Raw genomic sequence first — 18241 nt, 5'->3', positions numbered from 1 at the left:
AAACATGATCAATATTCATGATAAATTTGCATACTTTTACAGTTTTATCATAAGCACCTACTTAACTCCGACTTTGCATCGTTTTAAATCTTCCAAAAAGGATATGAGTTTGTACTGGATAGTGAACAGTTATCGCCATATTTTAGCGGTATTTGCAAAATTACCCCGACGTTCGTTAAATTAATGAAACAAAATTAAGTAAGATACTTTATTAGCTATTCATGTGTCCAGCCCGTTCACTAACGCCGATCATGGTTTTATTAGGGAATCATGGCAGTATAAATAGATGTTTTCTCACAACAAACTGTAACAGTTATCGCCATTCAAAATTTCGCGTGCGATTCGTGAAATAATACATATTAATATCATACAGTCACCTCGAATAATTCATAGTGTAACTATTTAAGTGTTTATTTTACAGTAGATTGATAGGGGGTGGAACAATTAATGACTTGTGAACTTGAATTTGATATTAAATAGGGTCCCCCACACACACACACACGCACACGCACACGCACACGCACACACACACACACACCCTATTAAATAGGTCGTGGGACCTTGTTAACTTGTGCATTCAAGATAACTAACTAGTGCGCTCAAGATAGCTAACTTGGGCGCTCAATATATCAACTTGTGCACTCAACATACTAACTCGTGCGCTCAAGATAAACTTTATTTCATCAGGTCCCTTCAGCGCTTCTGTACTTCGCGACAAGAACATATACATATTTGATATATTATAAAAATACTAATACCTCACTTATGCCCATCTTAAGAAGAGGTAATTAAATTTATGTTTTCCGAAAAGAGTGCTTATCGTGAACCTAGGCCTAAGTTTATTCCAAAATCTAAACATCTTTTTGTATTTTCTGTTGTGCTTTTCATTGGATAACATCGGCAATCTAAGTCGTTGTAAGGTAGCATGGACAACCTGCACATCATTTACTTTGAACTTTGCAGTTGATGTTATTTAAAATGCATATGATAACTCGGTCAGTATATAATTTCGAAATGTTATATTATTGAATGTCAAGGTCAATGAGTAGAAAACAAATGTTGTCAAAGAAGGATCCATCGTGAAGGAGAGGAAGTTTCGAACCACATACTCGAAGAATATAAACTTGTGTCTCAGTAAAATAGCTAAAAACCACGAAGCGTTTTTATGAGTCGGTATTGAAACTAGGCCACACCAAAGTGCCCGCTCGTAGCGCCCTCTCACAATGGCTTCAGATGGGTAAGTTGGAACCGCCTAACTCCAAGAAATGCCGTTAATTGCCGTTATTTCAATCTTCATGCTTCGTTGTTTATAAATCTGAATTGTGTAATGTCAATCGGGTCCGACTTTGGACGCATGTGGAAGGTGTGTTTGGTGGATTATTATGAAAAGCGAGTATGTCTGTTTGCGTGGCCTAGCAAAAGCATCCTCCATACTGTTTGGTGTATTGTGTCGTATTTTGAACACATTACTCATGAGTCTGACGCACATGTCTTCAAGACAGATGAGTTCGATACATGTCAGCTTTCAGATGTGTACACAGGTTCCATTAGAAGCCCTGAATAGTCTGTCGCCCCCCGACTAAAACATCGCCTTTGTTAGTTAAAGGGAGGTAACTTTTGACAACCCTTACTCAGTGACACGGAAATATATTTGCAACGAAATGTGGAACAACTTAAATAAATTGAATATGTATTTAAATTGCGTTTCAACTGACATATATATATATCAATAAAGATGAATAAGAATATAGTGTATAAGTGTATGAATATTTGTAGGAAGTGTAAATTCAAGATAATTACGATAAGCCAGCCACTTGGAACAAGTTTGCTCAAAAGAACATGAATTATGTTTCATTATTGTGACACATAGATCTATACTCAGTATATATGTTTCTTGAGATAATAATTATGTATAGATATAGTATAGACATAAAGGTATGGTAAAGGATTCCACTATTTCATTATAAACACAAAATATTATTACAATTATTACTGATAATTTATAAAAGTTATATGTTTTTTAAATGTGTACAATTGCCAATTTTAAAACGTAACATTTAAAGCCATAACTCTCTGCAGAATCTTAAGATGTCATTCACATGAAATAAATATGGAAATTTTTTATGTCAGTTGGTCAGTCATTTTTCAATGCAAAACTTTAATAATCCAGAATATAGTTAACATGAAAATATTGCGGATTCTAGTTGTCCCAGTGAATGCATGTGATTGTGTTTGAGGTCACCGTTAGTTACATAATATGGTACATGGTCTCAGCCTAATGTTGGAGCAAAGTCTGCATAATATAGGTCTTAACATTAATCTTGTTAGTGAAATTCCCAAACAGGTACATGAAGTGTGTGAAAATATTTCAATATCTTACCAACCAGGGAGGGGTAGCTGGCCTTGAATATTAGTGTCCAACATTTCACTTGTATATTTACATGTACCACAAACGCAACAATTATGTCCCCATCATAAAGAAATAAAGTGATAAAAAAAAAATAATTTTTTTCACACTAGTTTGAATTGAGGTTCACTGATATAATAATAATGATAATTATGGCATTTATATTGCACTGTCTCCATGCCAGGAAGGTATGCTCAAAGCACATTAACACATTATTGTCCTGGATAACCCAAGCTGCCTGTTAGAGGCTAGAAGGTTATAATCACATGACTTATCCCAAAGGGATGTACATAGCAAGGAACAAATTGCCATTAAATTTTAAATTTTCACTTGCCAATCAGGCTAGGTGGTTGGGCTAGAGACATTTCCAATTCTCTTGCCTGACAGAAAGTTAAATAGTTCCGGGCAGGCAGCTATTTCATACACGGAGGACATGGTGCTGGCAAACCAAGAATAATGACCACAGTGAATCTTGGATTTGAACCCATTGTCATTCAGCATATTCATCTCATGGCTGCCACAAATATCAGTTTTTATCAACATTATTTGGGATATGGATGTTCATATATTTATAAGCTATACTGGACTTTGTGGTACTGCAACAGGAAATGTTTTTTTATGTGTAATTGAATCTGTTAGTGTAGTTGATAATACCACAGACCGTGATAGAATGATAAACCTGTACAGTTTCCTTGTATCTGGGACCTCCACAATACTGACATCAGGGGCTTGCTTATAACAAATTTCATGTGACCTGTGAAGGTTCAGGTTAGAACTGGTCTTCAGCAACCCAAGCTTGTTGTAAGAGGCGACTAATGGGATCGGGAGGTCGGGCTTGCTTGCTTGGTTGACACATGTAATCATATCCTATTTGCGTAGATTGTTCTTCATGCTGTTGATCACTGGATTGTCTGGCTCAGACTCGATTATTACAGCCTGTTGTCATATAGCTGGTCTAATTGCTGAGTGTTGCGTTAAACAGCAAAACAAATTTCATGTATTCTAGCAAAGATTACTATTCTTGCACGTTGATAAAACATGTTCAAAAGTCGGACAAGAAGCTATTTTTGCAAAAAGGTCCGTGCATGCGTGTGTTTGTGTGGCTGCTTGTACTAGCCCAGACTTAAGCTGGTTTTATAGTGCTAGCCCACTGAGATACCATGCTGCAGTGAAGCATGAATACCCCACCCAGACACTTTATACTGACTTCGAGCCGATCAGTCCTTGTTTAACCCATTAATGCAGAGTGCCAGGCAGGGAACAAGTACCATATATTTACATCATTTGGTATGACGCGGCCAGGGATCGAACCTGCGACCTTCCACTCTTTGGCGGACGCTCTAACCACTACACCATGGATGCAGTCCTATGATTTATAAACTGTGTTTATTATATACATTAAAAAGCTACTGCAAGTAACCCAAGCTTCTCTACATTCTTTTCATCATTTCAGACCGCCTCCAGATGTTTCAACATATTCCCCAGTACCGGCCAGTACTTACAGCTTGAAGGAAAAGATCAAAGTGATATTCTTGGAGGAGGCACAGTATCTGTACCAAACATTTCTCACCGTCAACTCCGTGTCCCTCAATGGCACCCTGTCCATCAGTATTAACGGAAATGAAGAAATAGGCGTAATCGAAGTCTCTGAGACAACAGAAAGAAATTCCTTTGGAGAGGCATACCCTGATCAACAATATGGAAGCAGCACTGCTTCCTCTTATTCCAGTGCCGGTGTTCCAACACAGAAAGACGGCAGCCAGGTCACTGGCATGTCAAAGTTGGCCAAACCTTTCCCTGCGCTGCCTCCGAAGCAGAAGGCCTTTGACAAGAGCTGGTTTGATAAAGTTACCTCCCTTGGGAGACTGGAACTGATGAGGAAGTATGACAGAGCAGATGAGGATGCCCTGCCCCCTGAACCAAAGAATCGGACAGTTGGTAGGTAATAGGGGTTTAAAGAATATGAAAATCTCAATGTATGTGCAGTGTGTGCTTCACCCATTTGTGAAATATACTCATCATTTATACCCTCAGAAATTGTATACTGAATGTAAATACACTACCCATCAAAAGTTTAGACTCACTAGTGTAAATGTTGCCACTAACTTCTGTCAACTGTTCCTAACTAGATTTTGCAAAATATTCCACACTGTTTAAAGGTACTGTTTACACATGAACTGATGTACTGCAAAACATATTTGTGACGTTGGAAAGATTATTGTCATGAGTTCAATAAATGATGAAACTCAGTGAAAATTGGCGAATTCTTAACAAAACTTTACACCAAAACCCAACTGTTCACATGCACTATTTGCACATGTTTTTCAACAATTTGATACATGATACTCGTGCAGTTCATCTGCATAAGGTTTTCAGTTGGTTCCCCCAAGTTAGTGGAGAAATTCATCTTTGATGTAACCATATATATATACATAACATTTAGTGAGTGCTTTAAGTGAGTCTAAACTTTTGATGGGTAGTATATGTAAATGCAATTCACTAATACTTCTTCAGTAGACGATTTTGAAGTTTATGTACAAAACTACATGATTACTAACATTGCATAATTGCAAGATCACAAAATGCATGTCCACTTTTTGTTGCTGCGTCTGTGTGTTTGTTTTAACTCTCAGCAATATTCCAGCTCTGTATGTGGGCCGATATAAAATCACTTCAGGATTACAATGACATGTCATCAACCACATGATCCATTTATCTGCTATTTACCTGTATGGGCTAGTTCTTACTAGTTTCTGCTAGTTCTTACCAGTTCTTACCAGTATAGGCTAGACCAATTCTAACCAGGAATACCAATGGGTGTCCTTCCTTTTAATTTATCTGGAATCAAATTGCTTACATAGACACCTGAAAATCATGGTCTATGCTTAGGTTATATCAGGCTGTCAACTGCCACTCCTTGGAAGGTTACTGCTAGGCCACACCACAACGGTTTATTTCCAGTTGGATTTATTTGGAATGAAGCTGCAAAGTACCTATAAAAGTGGAATTAAAAGTTGATGTTCTGCCTGTACTTTGCATGCATCTTGAAACAGGGATGGTGCTGTCTAGTAACAATCCTGACCGATTATCAGGATCAAGTTATTCTACACAACCACTCATCCAACAATGATCTGTGGACCAGTTGGATATGACCAATTGAGTCTACCCCATATAAAACAACATACAAATTCCAAATAAGAAACCAAGGAAAACCCACAAGACTCTCAGTTTGCTTGTGGAATAAACCAACCAAAAACAGCTTGAGTCACAAACAAATCACGTGCTCGTCAGATATTCCAATAAGGTGAGGTGAGGTGAGGTGAAATTGGGTTTAACGTCGTGCTTGAGAATATTTCGCTCATATGACGACGTGCATGCGTGTGTATGTGTAAGTGCGGCTGCTTGTACTAGCCCAGACTGAAGCTGGTTTTATAGTGCTAGCCCACTGAGATACCATGCCGCAGTGAAGCATGAATACCCCACTCAGACACATTATACTGACTCCGAGCCAACCAGTCCTTGTTGTACCCATTAAAGCCGAGCGCCAGGCAGGGACCAACAAGTACCATATTTTAACGTCTTTTGGTATGACGCGGTCGGGGATCGAAACCGCGACCTTCCGATCTCCGGGCAGACGCTCTTACCACTAAACCACGGAGGCGGTCTATTCCAATAAGAATTGGAATGCCAAAATTATATGTTTTGTATGATGTTGCCTTGCAAAATTATATGTTTTTGAGATTTCTTTTTTATTGTCATGCAAGGTGAAATTTGTGTTATCATGGCCATTATAGAGTTGATTCTGATCATCTATGATCAGTATAAGATCACATGTGACTGAAGCAAGATTAAGTGAAATGGTCTGTTTTAGTGCTTTTGGTTTTCAACATGTTCAGCCTTAAGACTTGAAATCTGAATTTGCAAATTAATACAAACAAGTATCAAAATTATGATTATAAAGAAATGTTTCATGCTAAAAAAAGTAATCTCCAGTAAGACAAGCTGTCATACCGAAGGTTTTAGTGAGATTACGAGAAGTGTTTGTAAACAGAAGCAGCCATTCACCTTCATGAACATATACTAGTATCTGAACATCGATTAGAATGATTAGGGAGTGAGTGAGTTAAGTTTTACGCCACCTTCAGCAAATATTCGAGCAATATCACGGTGCGAGACACCAGAAATGGGCTTCACACATAGTACCAATGTGGGGAATCGAACACGGGTCTTTGGTGTAGCAAGCGAACACTTTAACCACCAGGCTACCCTACCACCCCTGTTTAGGGAGAGGTCATATTGTGAACATACATAATTGATAAATGATAACAAAAAGAAATGTGCATATGCATTTATTTCATATTTCCTTGTATCATCAACATTATTAGTATTATTTTAACATTGATTGTAATTCTCAATGCCTTTACCAAAGTTGAATGCAAGACATTGATTCGTCAGTATTTGCACAATGGAATGCCCTTGCAGTAGTTTGTATGTGTCTTATGCCTCACATTAGTGATAACCTGTCCAACACATTCCATTAACATGATTAATGTTCAAAGTTTACTTGAATTATTTCTGTGGAGACGCAATAATCTGTGTGATCTCAATTCTCCTAACAATCCCCTCCTCCCTGTGAGTGTTAAAGTCGGCATCATGAACAGCTGTCTCTTCTTCATTTGATTCAGCATCTTTGAACAACTCAACATCACCTTTCTCATGGCAGTAATTATGAAGGGCACAACAGACTAATATCACTTTCACTATGTCTTCCATGTCCATCATATCGATGTAATATAGTCTAGGAAACCTTGCCTTCAAATGTGCAAATGCCCTCTGTATCACTTCCCCAGTGTCTTTGTGGGTCTGGTTGAATTTCACTTGGGACTCATTTAAATTTTCACTTTCATCAAATGGAGTCAGCAGCCAGTCTTGAAGTGGATAAGCTGAATCTGCGACCAGGTAGTGCCCAGGTGGAAAGAATTTCGATTGGTTGTTCATGACATCCATGTATAAATCGGAATCATGGAACACACTTGCATCGTCCACAGATCCTGGCCAGCCTGTGCAGCAGTGTAGAAACTTCATCTTATGATCACAGACCGCCTGGAGTATGATTGAAAGTTTCCCTCTCAGATTTGTGTAGTAATCTTTTTGGGCTACAGGTGCCCTTACATGAATATGTGATACATCTATGACGCCAACCACTCTGGGCATTCCTGTTAGATGGCTGAAGTTTTCAGCTATGTTTGCCAGTCTGGAAGATTCAGGCCACTTTATAAACGTTTGCATAACTTGATAGATTGTAGAAACAACCTTCCTCACAGAGATCAAAATAGAACTTTCACTAACCTGGTAAATCTTAGCCAGCTGTCTCATACTTTTTCGACTACCCAAGTAATTCAAGGTGATGTACAGTCTCATTTCTGTTGATAATTCTGGTCGCCCGCCCGAATGTGCTGACTGCTGATCTGTATGACTTTCAAGTGTTTTAAGTAGCTCTTCAAACATCACCTTGTTCATTCTAAAGTGCCTTCTGTAGTCTTCTTCGCTGCAGATTCTGTAAATTGGCTCAACTCTCGCATGTCTGTTTGTCTTGGTATAAAGCTCTGTTCCATTTTCTGACTCTCTCTGGTTCATTGCATGAATAATTACAGCCACTATGTCGTCATCATAGGAACTGTCACTCAAAATGCCTGATTGTAGGATGTCTGTATTGTCAATGTCGAGAAAATCCAGGACGAATGGAACTGACTTCAGTAGAATGTCAGCCATCTTGCTTTACTAGAGTTCTCTCCCTTAACGCATCAAGGGAGACAATTGGCAATTTTCACAATTTCTCATCAAATTATTATATGAGATGGTCATTTTGTAATTTGTCACGATCCTTCAATTGTCACTGTTAAATTATGTGTTGAAGTACTGGAATACAATATAGTTCATGTTTTAAATACGTTGAGCAGTCTCAATATTAATTGCTAATTTAAAACACTTAAATTTTTAAACATGTGAATTTGTAATTTTAATTTTGAAAATTGTAGCATAGTGAAAGTTATCTTGAAAAAAGGATAATTTTTGTAAACATTATATTAAAATGTTAGCAAAGTATAGAAATATATAACAAACAAACACACACACACACACACACACACACACACACCCCAAAGCTTGATAAATGTTTCCCTAAGCACAATATTTTTTTAAATTTTGTTTTGTAGGAATGGTTTTACCATTTAGAGTAAGGAACAGAGACCTAGGACCCATACAAATAGCCTTGTGATAGTACAACATCTACATAAATGGTTAACTGATACATGTTATGAAATGTACAAAATCTTTGGGATCCTTTTGGGATCCGTTCCCACTTGCTCAAATCAATTCCAAGGCTAATACTTTTGTAATGGCCATATTTGGGACCCAAAACAGTCACAGTACTAAGAGGACTTTGTGCAAGTGAGCCTTAGACTGACGAATATATGCATAAATACAGATTAAGTGTGTTTAATACTGTTTATTTTATGAAATGTTGAAAACTATATTTCATATGATTTCAGGCAGTCCAACCATAGATGTAAGATGGACAGGATCTGTCGCCAGTGGGTCTGCAGGCACAAGCCAAGACCATCCAATCAGACTGAGTGCAGAGACGCCGATAAATGACCTAGCAGTATCAGAGGGCATCAAACCAGAACTTGAACCAGATCCAGATGAGGACTGGATGCTGGATGAGGACAATGCTGAGGAGGACCATGAGGACAAGAAGGACAAAGACTACCTGCCAGAGATAGGAGAAGAGTCTGCTGTTGCTGATGATGCTGAAGAGGAAGATGTTAATGATGAAGAGGCAGACAATGACGAAGAGGCAGATAATGATGAAGACTGGTTGGAGTCCAAACGGAGAAGTAAGAGGAAGCCTGCTTTAAAGAGGAAGGTGCCGACAAAATCTGTTGTTCCCAAGAAGAGAGGAAGAAAAACTGCTGCCAAACTATCACTGAAAATTAAGTTGAAACAGCTGACATCTGTGAAGCCCAAGACGAAGGTGAAGAAAGATTCTAAGAAGGAGCAACAGCATCCAATACCTGCTGACCTAACATGCACACTATGCCAAAAGAAGTTTGATACTAAACGAGCATACAAAAGACACTCTGATCGGCACTGGAAGAGCTTTCAGTGTGATGAGTGTGGGAAACCATTCTCCTCCATGGATTCTTTGACACATCATAAACGAGGCCTCCATAGCTCCACAAAGCCGTACTCATGTGAAGAGTGTGGAACGACGTTTAACTTCCACCACAGCTACAAGCTCCACATGAGGAAGCATCGTGGTGAGCGTCCTTACCAATGTGACCAGTGCCAAAAGTCTTACCTGACTGCAACACACTTGAAGGCACATAAGGAGGCCATCCATGAGACCGGGACTATGAGTCAGTTTGTGTGTGATACCTGTGGGAAGACCTTCACTTACAGGAACAGCCTCAAGACTCACCAGATGATCCATACAGGGGATCGGCCGTACAAGTGCAGCATCTGTGAGAAAGGCTTCATCACTAGACAAGCTCTAAAGACTCACGAGGAGTCGTACCATGTCCAGGAGAGAAACTTCCAGTGTGATATCTGCTTGAAATTTTATAAGTCTGAACATCTGCGAAACGTCCATCGGCGGCGTCACACGAGTGATGTGAACAGGTTCATGTGTGACATCTGTGGCCGTCAGTTCATGTTCAAGAGTAACCTAGAAGCTCACTCATTTGTTCATCAGGATGAGCGGCCATTTGTTTGTAGCGTCTGTCAGAAGTCATTCAAGTGCATGTCCTCCCTCTACACCCACCAGTACACCCACAAGACAACCACACCATTCAAATGTGGCATTTGCACAAAGACTTTCAAGACCAAGAACTGCTGCAAGGCTCACGAGAAACGCCACAACGCCAAGAAGAACTTCATGTGTTCAACTTGTGGGGCCTGCTTCCCGGACAAGGGCGGACTCACCAAACACATCAGGACCATCCACTCTCCTCAGAAGCAGTTTATTTGTAAGCTCTGTCGGAAGGTTGGAACTAGAGCAGACAACATGAGGACCCATATAAAGAGTCATGGCAAAGAACTTGGTGGACTGGATGCATCTGAATTCATTGTAGAAGTCCATACATCCGGTGATAATGCAGATATTCAGGAAATAGCCGAGAAGTCATTAGACTTGTCTCGACAGATGCTATCCAAAGCTGAAACAGATGTTCAGCTTCATGCTCCAAAGCCATCAACACAGACCCAGGATGCATCGGTGTACCCACATACCCACAATCCAACCTCAATCCACCACAATCCTCGGGGTGTTAACATGCAGCTGCCCATCAACTACCACCCACCTCCAGTCTCCCCACCCCTCCCTGTGTACCAAGCACCTGTGTCTCCCGGCGCCCAGGTGTACCAGGCCCCCATGTCACCATCAGCAGGGATGTATCAGCCTCCCCTTTCACCCAGGAACTACCCCTGCCCACCCTCACCCCACAGAGAGCGCCCCTCCCACCACATGGTGAACCCTGGACATACTCATCAGCCTGACCCGGTGCAGACTGCTCTATGTCAGCCCCACACCTTGCAGCCGATGGTGACGGTCTCGTCTCAGCTTCAGCCGCTCCATCCACCAAACAATCCCATGCCTGCTCATCTTCGCAATCATGACCATGGTCCACCTGTGTTCCCACCTCAGCACCCACATGGACAACTTGGGGGTGAAGGTCACCATTCAGCAGACATGTAGATGTTCAAGGTCAATGAGTAGATGACTTGTGAAACAAGTTGTAGCCAGGTTGAAGTGAAACAGATTTTTAAGTAAGGTCAAGGATGATGTGTAGTAGACTTGTGAAACAAGATCAAGGTTCATGTGTAGAATACTTGTATAACAAGGTCAAGGTTGATGTGAAGCAGACATGTAAAACAAGGTCTGTGAGCTGCACACTTTTGACAAAGTCGGTGTGTACACAGACGTGTAAAGCAGATGAGGGTTGATGTGAAGCGGACATGTAAAAACTAGGTGATGGGGTGGCAGACGTTTTTTCAAAGGTCAAAGTTTAGTGAATCTAATTCATATTCAAGAAGCAAGCTTCACACATTGTAACAATGTTGGGAATTGAATCCAGACTTTTGGTGTGACAAACTAACACTTTAACCACTAGGCTACCCACTGCCCCCTTATGAATCAAAAGAAATGTTTAAGATATATAGCTTAATGTGACAGAATATCCTTGCAATCAAGTCTTCTGCTCTTTGCGGATATTTATGACACCTCCAGAGGACACCTTTCGAAGAGCCAATCAGCTCCGAGGCTTCTACGTTCTTTGTAAGTGTGAGCAAAATATCCAGAACAGCATATTTCTGTTGGTAGAAAACAAACTTTAAATCACCATTTCTGATTGTCTCCTTTTCTTATTGTCTTAAGAACCCTTCATTTTGATTGGGTGATCAATAGGTCATAGAGGGTTCACCTTCGACCATATATGGAGATGTCGTGAGATCTTCACACTGACGCATGAGATAAAATGTCTGATTTTTATGAGGTGTCTGGTTTGGGAAAATACGGACAGAAGGAATGGCATCAGTCATAATTCACAAGGTCAAGGTCATGAGCTTCAAGGTCATTCTAAACCTCTGAAATATATACCCAGTACATTGTTTTAATGCTGATAATCAGATCCATTGTAAATGTTGGGTTCCTGGCATTTTTCCGTGGAGTGTGAGCAAGAGGAGGTTTAATTTATTCCAGACATTTCAGGACCGGTCACTGTGTCTTATACTCACAGTTGGATGTTTTTATTATTAAACAATTCTTTAAAGAAATAATTTCTGCATGTTTTCTGATGTCACCTGTCACTGTTCTTTTGGATTTCCATATTTCCTATATATTTGGCACGTTTGGTGCTTAGTGTGTGTGTGTATGTGTGTTTTGGGTGAGGGGGTGGATGGTTATCAAAATCGTACACAGTGAGTTAAAAGTGATTCCGAGCTTGTGCAGAGGCAAAAAGAAAATTAATTCAATCTTAGATGACAGTACAACTGTTTTCATATACGGTTACTGGGCATACAACTTCTGTGCTACTTTTATTTTTTTTAAATCTGTAAAGTAGAAAAGAAAATGTTTAATAACATGTAAATTTTCAATATTTGTAAGGGGGCATATAAGAATTACTTACTCATTGGTCTAGAAGTTAAACAGTGGGTGTTTATTAGTGTATAATATGGTACGTGCGTGTTATACCTCATCTCGAGTGTTATACCATGTGAAAGTTGTTACTTAATATGTTTGCTTATCTATGTTTGTGATCACCAGCAGGAGTGTGCAGCATCACATACTGCAGCCATTGACATTCTCCTAAGATGCTTTTATAAATTTTACTTCAGTGAATTTCTTAAAGAAAATTCATTAATCATCAATACGAATGATGTAAAATGTTTTTTTCAATCATGCTTATGTATTGTCTGCTAAGCAGCATGTTGTAGTGTGGTGATGTTGAACCAATTATGTGGTTATATATACTTTATAGTTAACACAGTGCAGTTTGATTTTGTTCAGCCATCATATAGCTGAAATATTGCTGAGTGCTGTGTAAAACTTAACTCACTAAACTATTTTGTAATGTTAAATTATTTGAAGAGTGTGGGAAATGACCTGGTTACAGTGATATCTGTATAAACATAATTATTGTGATTGTATTTTTTTGGTATATTGTAGACAGAATTATTTTGCAAACTGAATAACAATGTTTGCAGTTGAATAAGGAAGACATCCTGGAACAACTTTAAACTGCTTAAGAATCCATTGTCAGTCTACCAGAACTGAAACTTAACTTACTTCTTGATGAAAGTGTGCTGAATATATTAGTGAGTTTATATTTTAACTTAAACAGTAATACATTGCTTATGTGTGTAGACCAAATCAAGGCTTTAATCAGTAGATACAGAACATTGTCACACATGCTGAATATTGTTGCCATACACGTGTTCTATTACGTTGATCTACCCAATACCGATACATACGGGGAAAGGGGTCGACTTATATTACATGGTTTTGGCAAGAATTTAGAGGGTTGAGAAAGGGGCCCCGACTTATAGTCAGATCCGACTTATAGTCGGTCATATACGTTACATGATTGGTGTGGCCACCCTGTTTGTCCTGGGTACCATTATCTATATTTATACTGCGGAGATAATCAGTGATTTCTAGTGAGTAGCTTTCATCAGGAAGCTGTTGTTAGTTCAGATATTCAGTTCAGTTCACATCTCATAGTCTGTCATGCAAGTGCTGAAGGGAGGTAACCCTTCTCACCTTGCCTGCCATAGTATGTATGGTATAACTGGCAGCTTGGGGTACGAATACATTGCTCATGTGAAAATATATACAAATTAATGTTTGTGGAATCAGAAGTAAACCCTGAAATGTGAGTAAATATGGTTTTATGCCACTTTTAGCAGTATTCCAGCAATATCAAGGCGGGGGACACCAGAAATGGGCTTCACACATTGTACCCATGTGGGAAATCAAACCCGGGTCTTCAGCATGACGAGCGGACGCTTTAACCATTAGGCTACCCCACCGCCCCTTGAAAGGTGAAACATTTCAAATTCATTCTGTAAATATACCTAGCGTAGTAGGTATATTATTGGCCTAATTTTACCGCAGTACTTTTTTCTTAAAGTATTGCTAGTATATTTGCTCTAATAGTTTGTCTGAAATGATTTAAAGAATGCGTTCGCATGATTGCATTGATTTGTGTTAAACTGATACATCTTTACAACCTATGCTTTTCTTCATCAACCAGCTGCCATAATATATATTTCTTAGATCATGATATCACAACGTTTCACAGATGACATTAAAGTTAGAAATGAAAGATTCACATGAGTTAAGCTTGATATGAATTACAGAACCTTTCTACAAGTGCTGTAATGACACTAAGTGTAACACAACATTAATCATGATCAAGACAAATCCTGTAAGTATACATACATTCTTTGATATGTATGACAAACATCATGCAAGGCGATAACAGTCTTGAACCTAGTCACATGACTAATTTGTGCATAAGTACACTGTGTACACATTAAAATGGCCTTGTTGATAAGGCCACTCTTAAACAGGCCATCAAGTGACCCTTATTTCGTTTTGCAGATGTGTCAGTACTACAACATGTGTAGCTATACATTTACACTGTTCATGGAGGAAGATGGTTTACACAACCTGGGAACTTTTGATAATGATGTGGCTGGTTCTTGGTTCTAAAATGTGCAAATAAATTTAATCAAAGTTTTAACTCTCTGTTATGTCACGATTTAATTGTGACACAACAGTGTCGAGGTGAACCTTCACGTCTGAGTATCTGTGGAACATGTCTAACAAATTACACAGAAACGTAGTCATTCCTCAGACCACATCATCCATAATATATCAGTGCACATTAGAATTCTTCAATCCGAATTTCTGGATGGTGAGTGGCAACCATATTTTATTGAAACGTTGCTGATAATCACTTGTTTGACTGTATGATTGTTTAATTTATAAATCGGGGATGAATGAATCAACATATGCTTGCTTTGTTTAAAGACTTCCAGTATTTGAAAATTAACACGATCAGATGAGGACATGTTATATTTGGGATTACACTTTCTCAGTAAAGTACAGGTTCTAGTACTTTTGTTTGGTTGAGTCCTATGTGGGATTCAAACCCACATCCTCAGAGTCAGGCACCCAATTGCCAGCACACAAAGTCAGCCATCTAACCCACTCAGCCATCGCTGGATCCACAAAAATGGAAGTCAGACAACTACCAGTTGTGACTCAACCCAACAAAAGTACTAGAATCTACTTTACTGAGAAAGTTTAATCCCAAATATAGCGTGTTACATTTGACCACTTTCTAAATGGCATTGTGTGATCAGACGTGCTGATGATATTGAAGGTCAAGGTCACCCTGAAGGTCAAAGTTGAAAAGAAACTTGTGTGGAGCAAGTGTTTATTGTTAAAGACACGATCTACAACAAACACAGGTCATGACTGCTCATTTTTATATATTTAATAACTTTATTGTCTCCTCTTTACTGTGATAATCATTCTGTAACTGCATTTGTTTTCTATGTTGGTGTGATGTCATTTCTACTTGTGAGTCAATTCAAGATTTTTCTCAAAATGAGTTTTGATGTGTTTTCATTCTATAAAATAGAAAACAAACCTAGACAATGTGTGACTGCTTTGTATCCAAGAACACACACTGCTTGCCATGCCTTAAACACCCAGAGAGCTTTGCTTTTGTCAATAACAACAATAAATAATTATAAACTCTCTTCATTTTGTTCTTTCCAATTCAAGATGGATCATTTGTTAAATCATAATAGCTAAGATGAAGAAACTAACTTACACCAAATGAGTTACCTTGGGCTGGGTTGTTTCAATCAAATGGTCAAAGGTGCTGCAATTTGGATGTGCAAAGTTATTTCCCTTGGCAGTGCAAGGATCTGCTGATGATGAGTGAAATAATCAGAAGTAACCTTGATCATCTGGACATTATAATGTTGTCAGGTATATGCTTCAGATCAACATACATCCTGGATTAATGATGAATGTTCTTCCTATATGTGTTTATGGAGATATATGTGCACACTGTGTAAATCTTCATATTTTGGTTGACATCTTCTTAAAGGCACAATTTCACACATTTTCGACAATATTTTGGCCTATGTTTAATATATGATGGCATATGCACTCACTTTAGCTTCCTATTTGATGTGGGCGGTGGGGTAGCCTAGTGGTTAAAGCGTTGGCTTGTTACGCCGAAGACCCGGGTTCGAATCCCCACATGGGCACAATGTGTGAAGCCCATTTCTGGTGTCCCCCGGCATTGATGTTGCTGGAATATTGCTAAAAGTGGCGTAAAACCAAACTCAGTCAGTCAGTCTTATTTTATGCAATAAAAGGAATCGATAATTGAAACTTTGAGGCGAACAGCTTCCAAACAGAGAACACTTGCCATATATGGATGTAAACAATTGTTCCGTACATCAAAAACTGTCACATGTGGTGTTGTCAGTGTTTGCCGAACTGGTTTCAATCACAAGTTGTGTGTAGGATATTTATGAAGAGTGCTCCAAGGGACATATAACTCTATGGGGTTCACTTGAAATAATGTTCGGCCGGTAGAGGGTGCGAGAGTCGATTTAATGCAACATTGCATTAATTCTTTCTAACATTTTAATTTAATATTGTAATCTAAATGAGGGCTGATAGTATTATTGAGAGAAATGCATTATATATTTTTAGAGAAGTGTGAAGTGATACAGTGCCTTTAAGCATAAGCTATGTGTTTCACCTTTATAACTTCTTAAGTGCAAAAACATTTAAGACAGTTCTTAGAAATATTTGTCAATAGTAAATTTACAGACTGCCTATTTAATAACCAACCCAACAAATCTGTGGACAACAGTATAAAATCATTTCACCATCCAGCAGAATGATGCCATACCATCCCCACCCATTCTAGTCTCAGCCTATAAAGTAACAAAAGTCTGTTTGTGTGTCAATATAGAACAAACTTTATGGATCACAACTTCTTTTTATTCGTGAGTGTGACGTTTCGATACAGATTCTTGTACCGTTGTCAAGCATAATGGAACATGAAGAAGGGGGGTTTTAGTGTATATATACTGGATGTAATGTCGCAATGTAACAAAGAAAACAACATGTAATTAACATAATTGGCATAGGCAGAAAGCTGAAGAAGCCAGAGAGTAGACAAAGGACAGGCGTGGAAGCCAATGATGTACAAATAATAATGAGATGTTTATACAGCAGAGTTTATACAGTAGATTGGGCTTGGTGGATGAGTGCATCATATGCGGATGGAATGAAGTATCCTTGGTCTCTGTTGATGGTGTCCTTTGTCTACTCTCTGGCTTCTTCAGCTTTCTGCCTAGCCAATTATGTTAATTATGTTGCTTTCTTTGTTACATTGTTACATCGAGTATATATACACTTCCCCTTCTTCATGTTCCATTATGCTTGACAACGGTACAAGAATCTGTATCGAAACACTGCACTCACGAATAAAAAGAAGTTGTTATCCATAAAGTTTGTTCTATATTGTACTTCCCAACTTCTAAATGCCACTCAAAGACGGTATGTTTCTGTGTCCTGTTTTCAGTGTATAGAAACATAAATAAAAACAAACACTGGATTGCCATGATTATTTATAGGTGCTATGTAAAGAGAAAATAGCCCCAAATGGGGGGAAATGGTACATTTATTAATTCTGATTTTGTGGTTTTTTATTCAGTCACAATAATTCAGGCAACAGTAATTAACATCACATTAAAGTATAAAACGAATGACTGAGTGAGTGAGTATAGTTTTGCACCGCCACCAGTTTCTGGGCTTTTTACATTTTACCCATAAGTGAGTGAGTGTGGTTTTATGCCGCTTTTAGCAACATCATGATGGGGGACACCAGAAATGGGCTTCACACATTGTGCCCATGTGGGGAATCGAACCTGGGCCTTCGGGGTGACGAGAGAACACTTTACCACTAGGCTACCCCACCGCCCCAGGAGAAGAAGAAAAAAAAGAGAAGAATGTAATCATATATAGTTTTGCTTGAGCAAAACTCATTTTTTTTGTGTTTCACGTATTACAGGTCTAAAAAGATACTACAAAGATCAATTTGTTGAGTTCCGATAATACAAACGTTGTTTTCAATCATATGATTCGAACCCCTGTTTCGGAATTTCTGCAACGGTGTCTCCATCAAAGCGAATGTCCCTTTAGTCAGATTTGTGGCAGCAAGAGTTGCTTCC

The 18241-nt window shown here is 38.9% G+C and overlaps 2 protein-coding genes across 2 annotated transcripts; one reads left to right on the top strand and one right to left on the bottom strand.

Moving 5' to 3' along the window:
- The first annotated feature begins 1150 nt into the window (after positions 1-1150).
- LOC124263643 (zinc finger protein 287-like) lies at positions 1151-15137 on the top strand. Its single transcript, XM_046698292.1, has 3 exons — positions 1151-1237; positions 3861-4345; positions 8959-15137. Exons 1-3 carry the CDS (start codon positions 1224-1226, stop codon positions 11163-11165), a joined length of 2706 nt encoding a protein of 901 aa, XP_046554248.1. The 5' UTR covers positions 1151-1223; the 3' UTR covers positions 11166-15137.
- LOC124263644 (protein ANTAGONIST OF LIKE HETEROCHROMATIN PROTEIN 1-like) lies at positions 6744-8184 on the bottom strand. The gene has a single exon (XM_046698293.1). It carries the CDS (start codon positions 8177-8179, stop codon positions 6977-6979), a length of 1203 nt encoding a protein of 400 aa, XP_046554249.1. The 5' UTR covers positions 8180-8184; the 3' UTR covers positions 6744-6976.
- Positions 15138-18241: the final 3104 nt, after the last annotated feature.

Source organism: Haliotis rubra, unplaced genomic scaffold (genome assembly GCF_003918875.1).
Source record: "Haliotis rubra isolate DU_JTF1 unplaced genomic scaffold, ASM391887v1 Scf891, whole genome shotgun sequence".
NCBI lineage: Eukaryota > Metazoa > Mollusca > Gastropoda > Lepetellida > Haliotidae > Haliotis > Haliotis rubra.
This window is presented reverse-complemented; position numbering and strand designations above follow the sequence as displayed.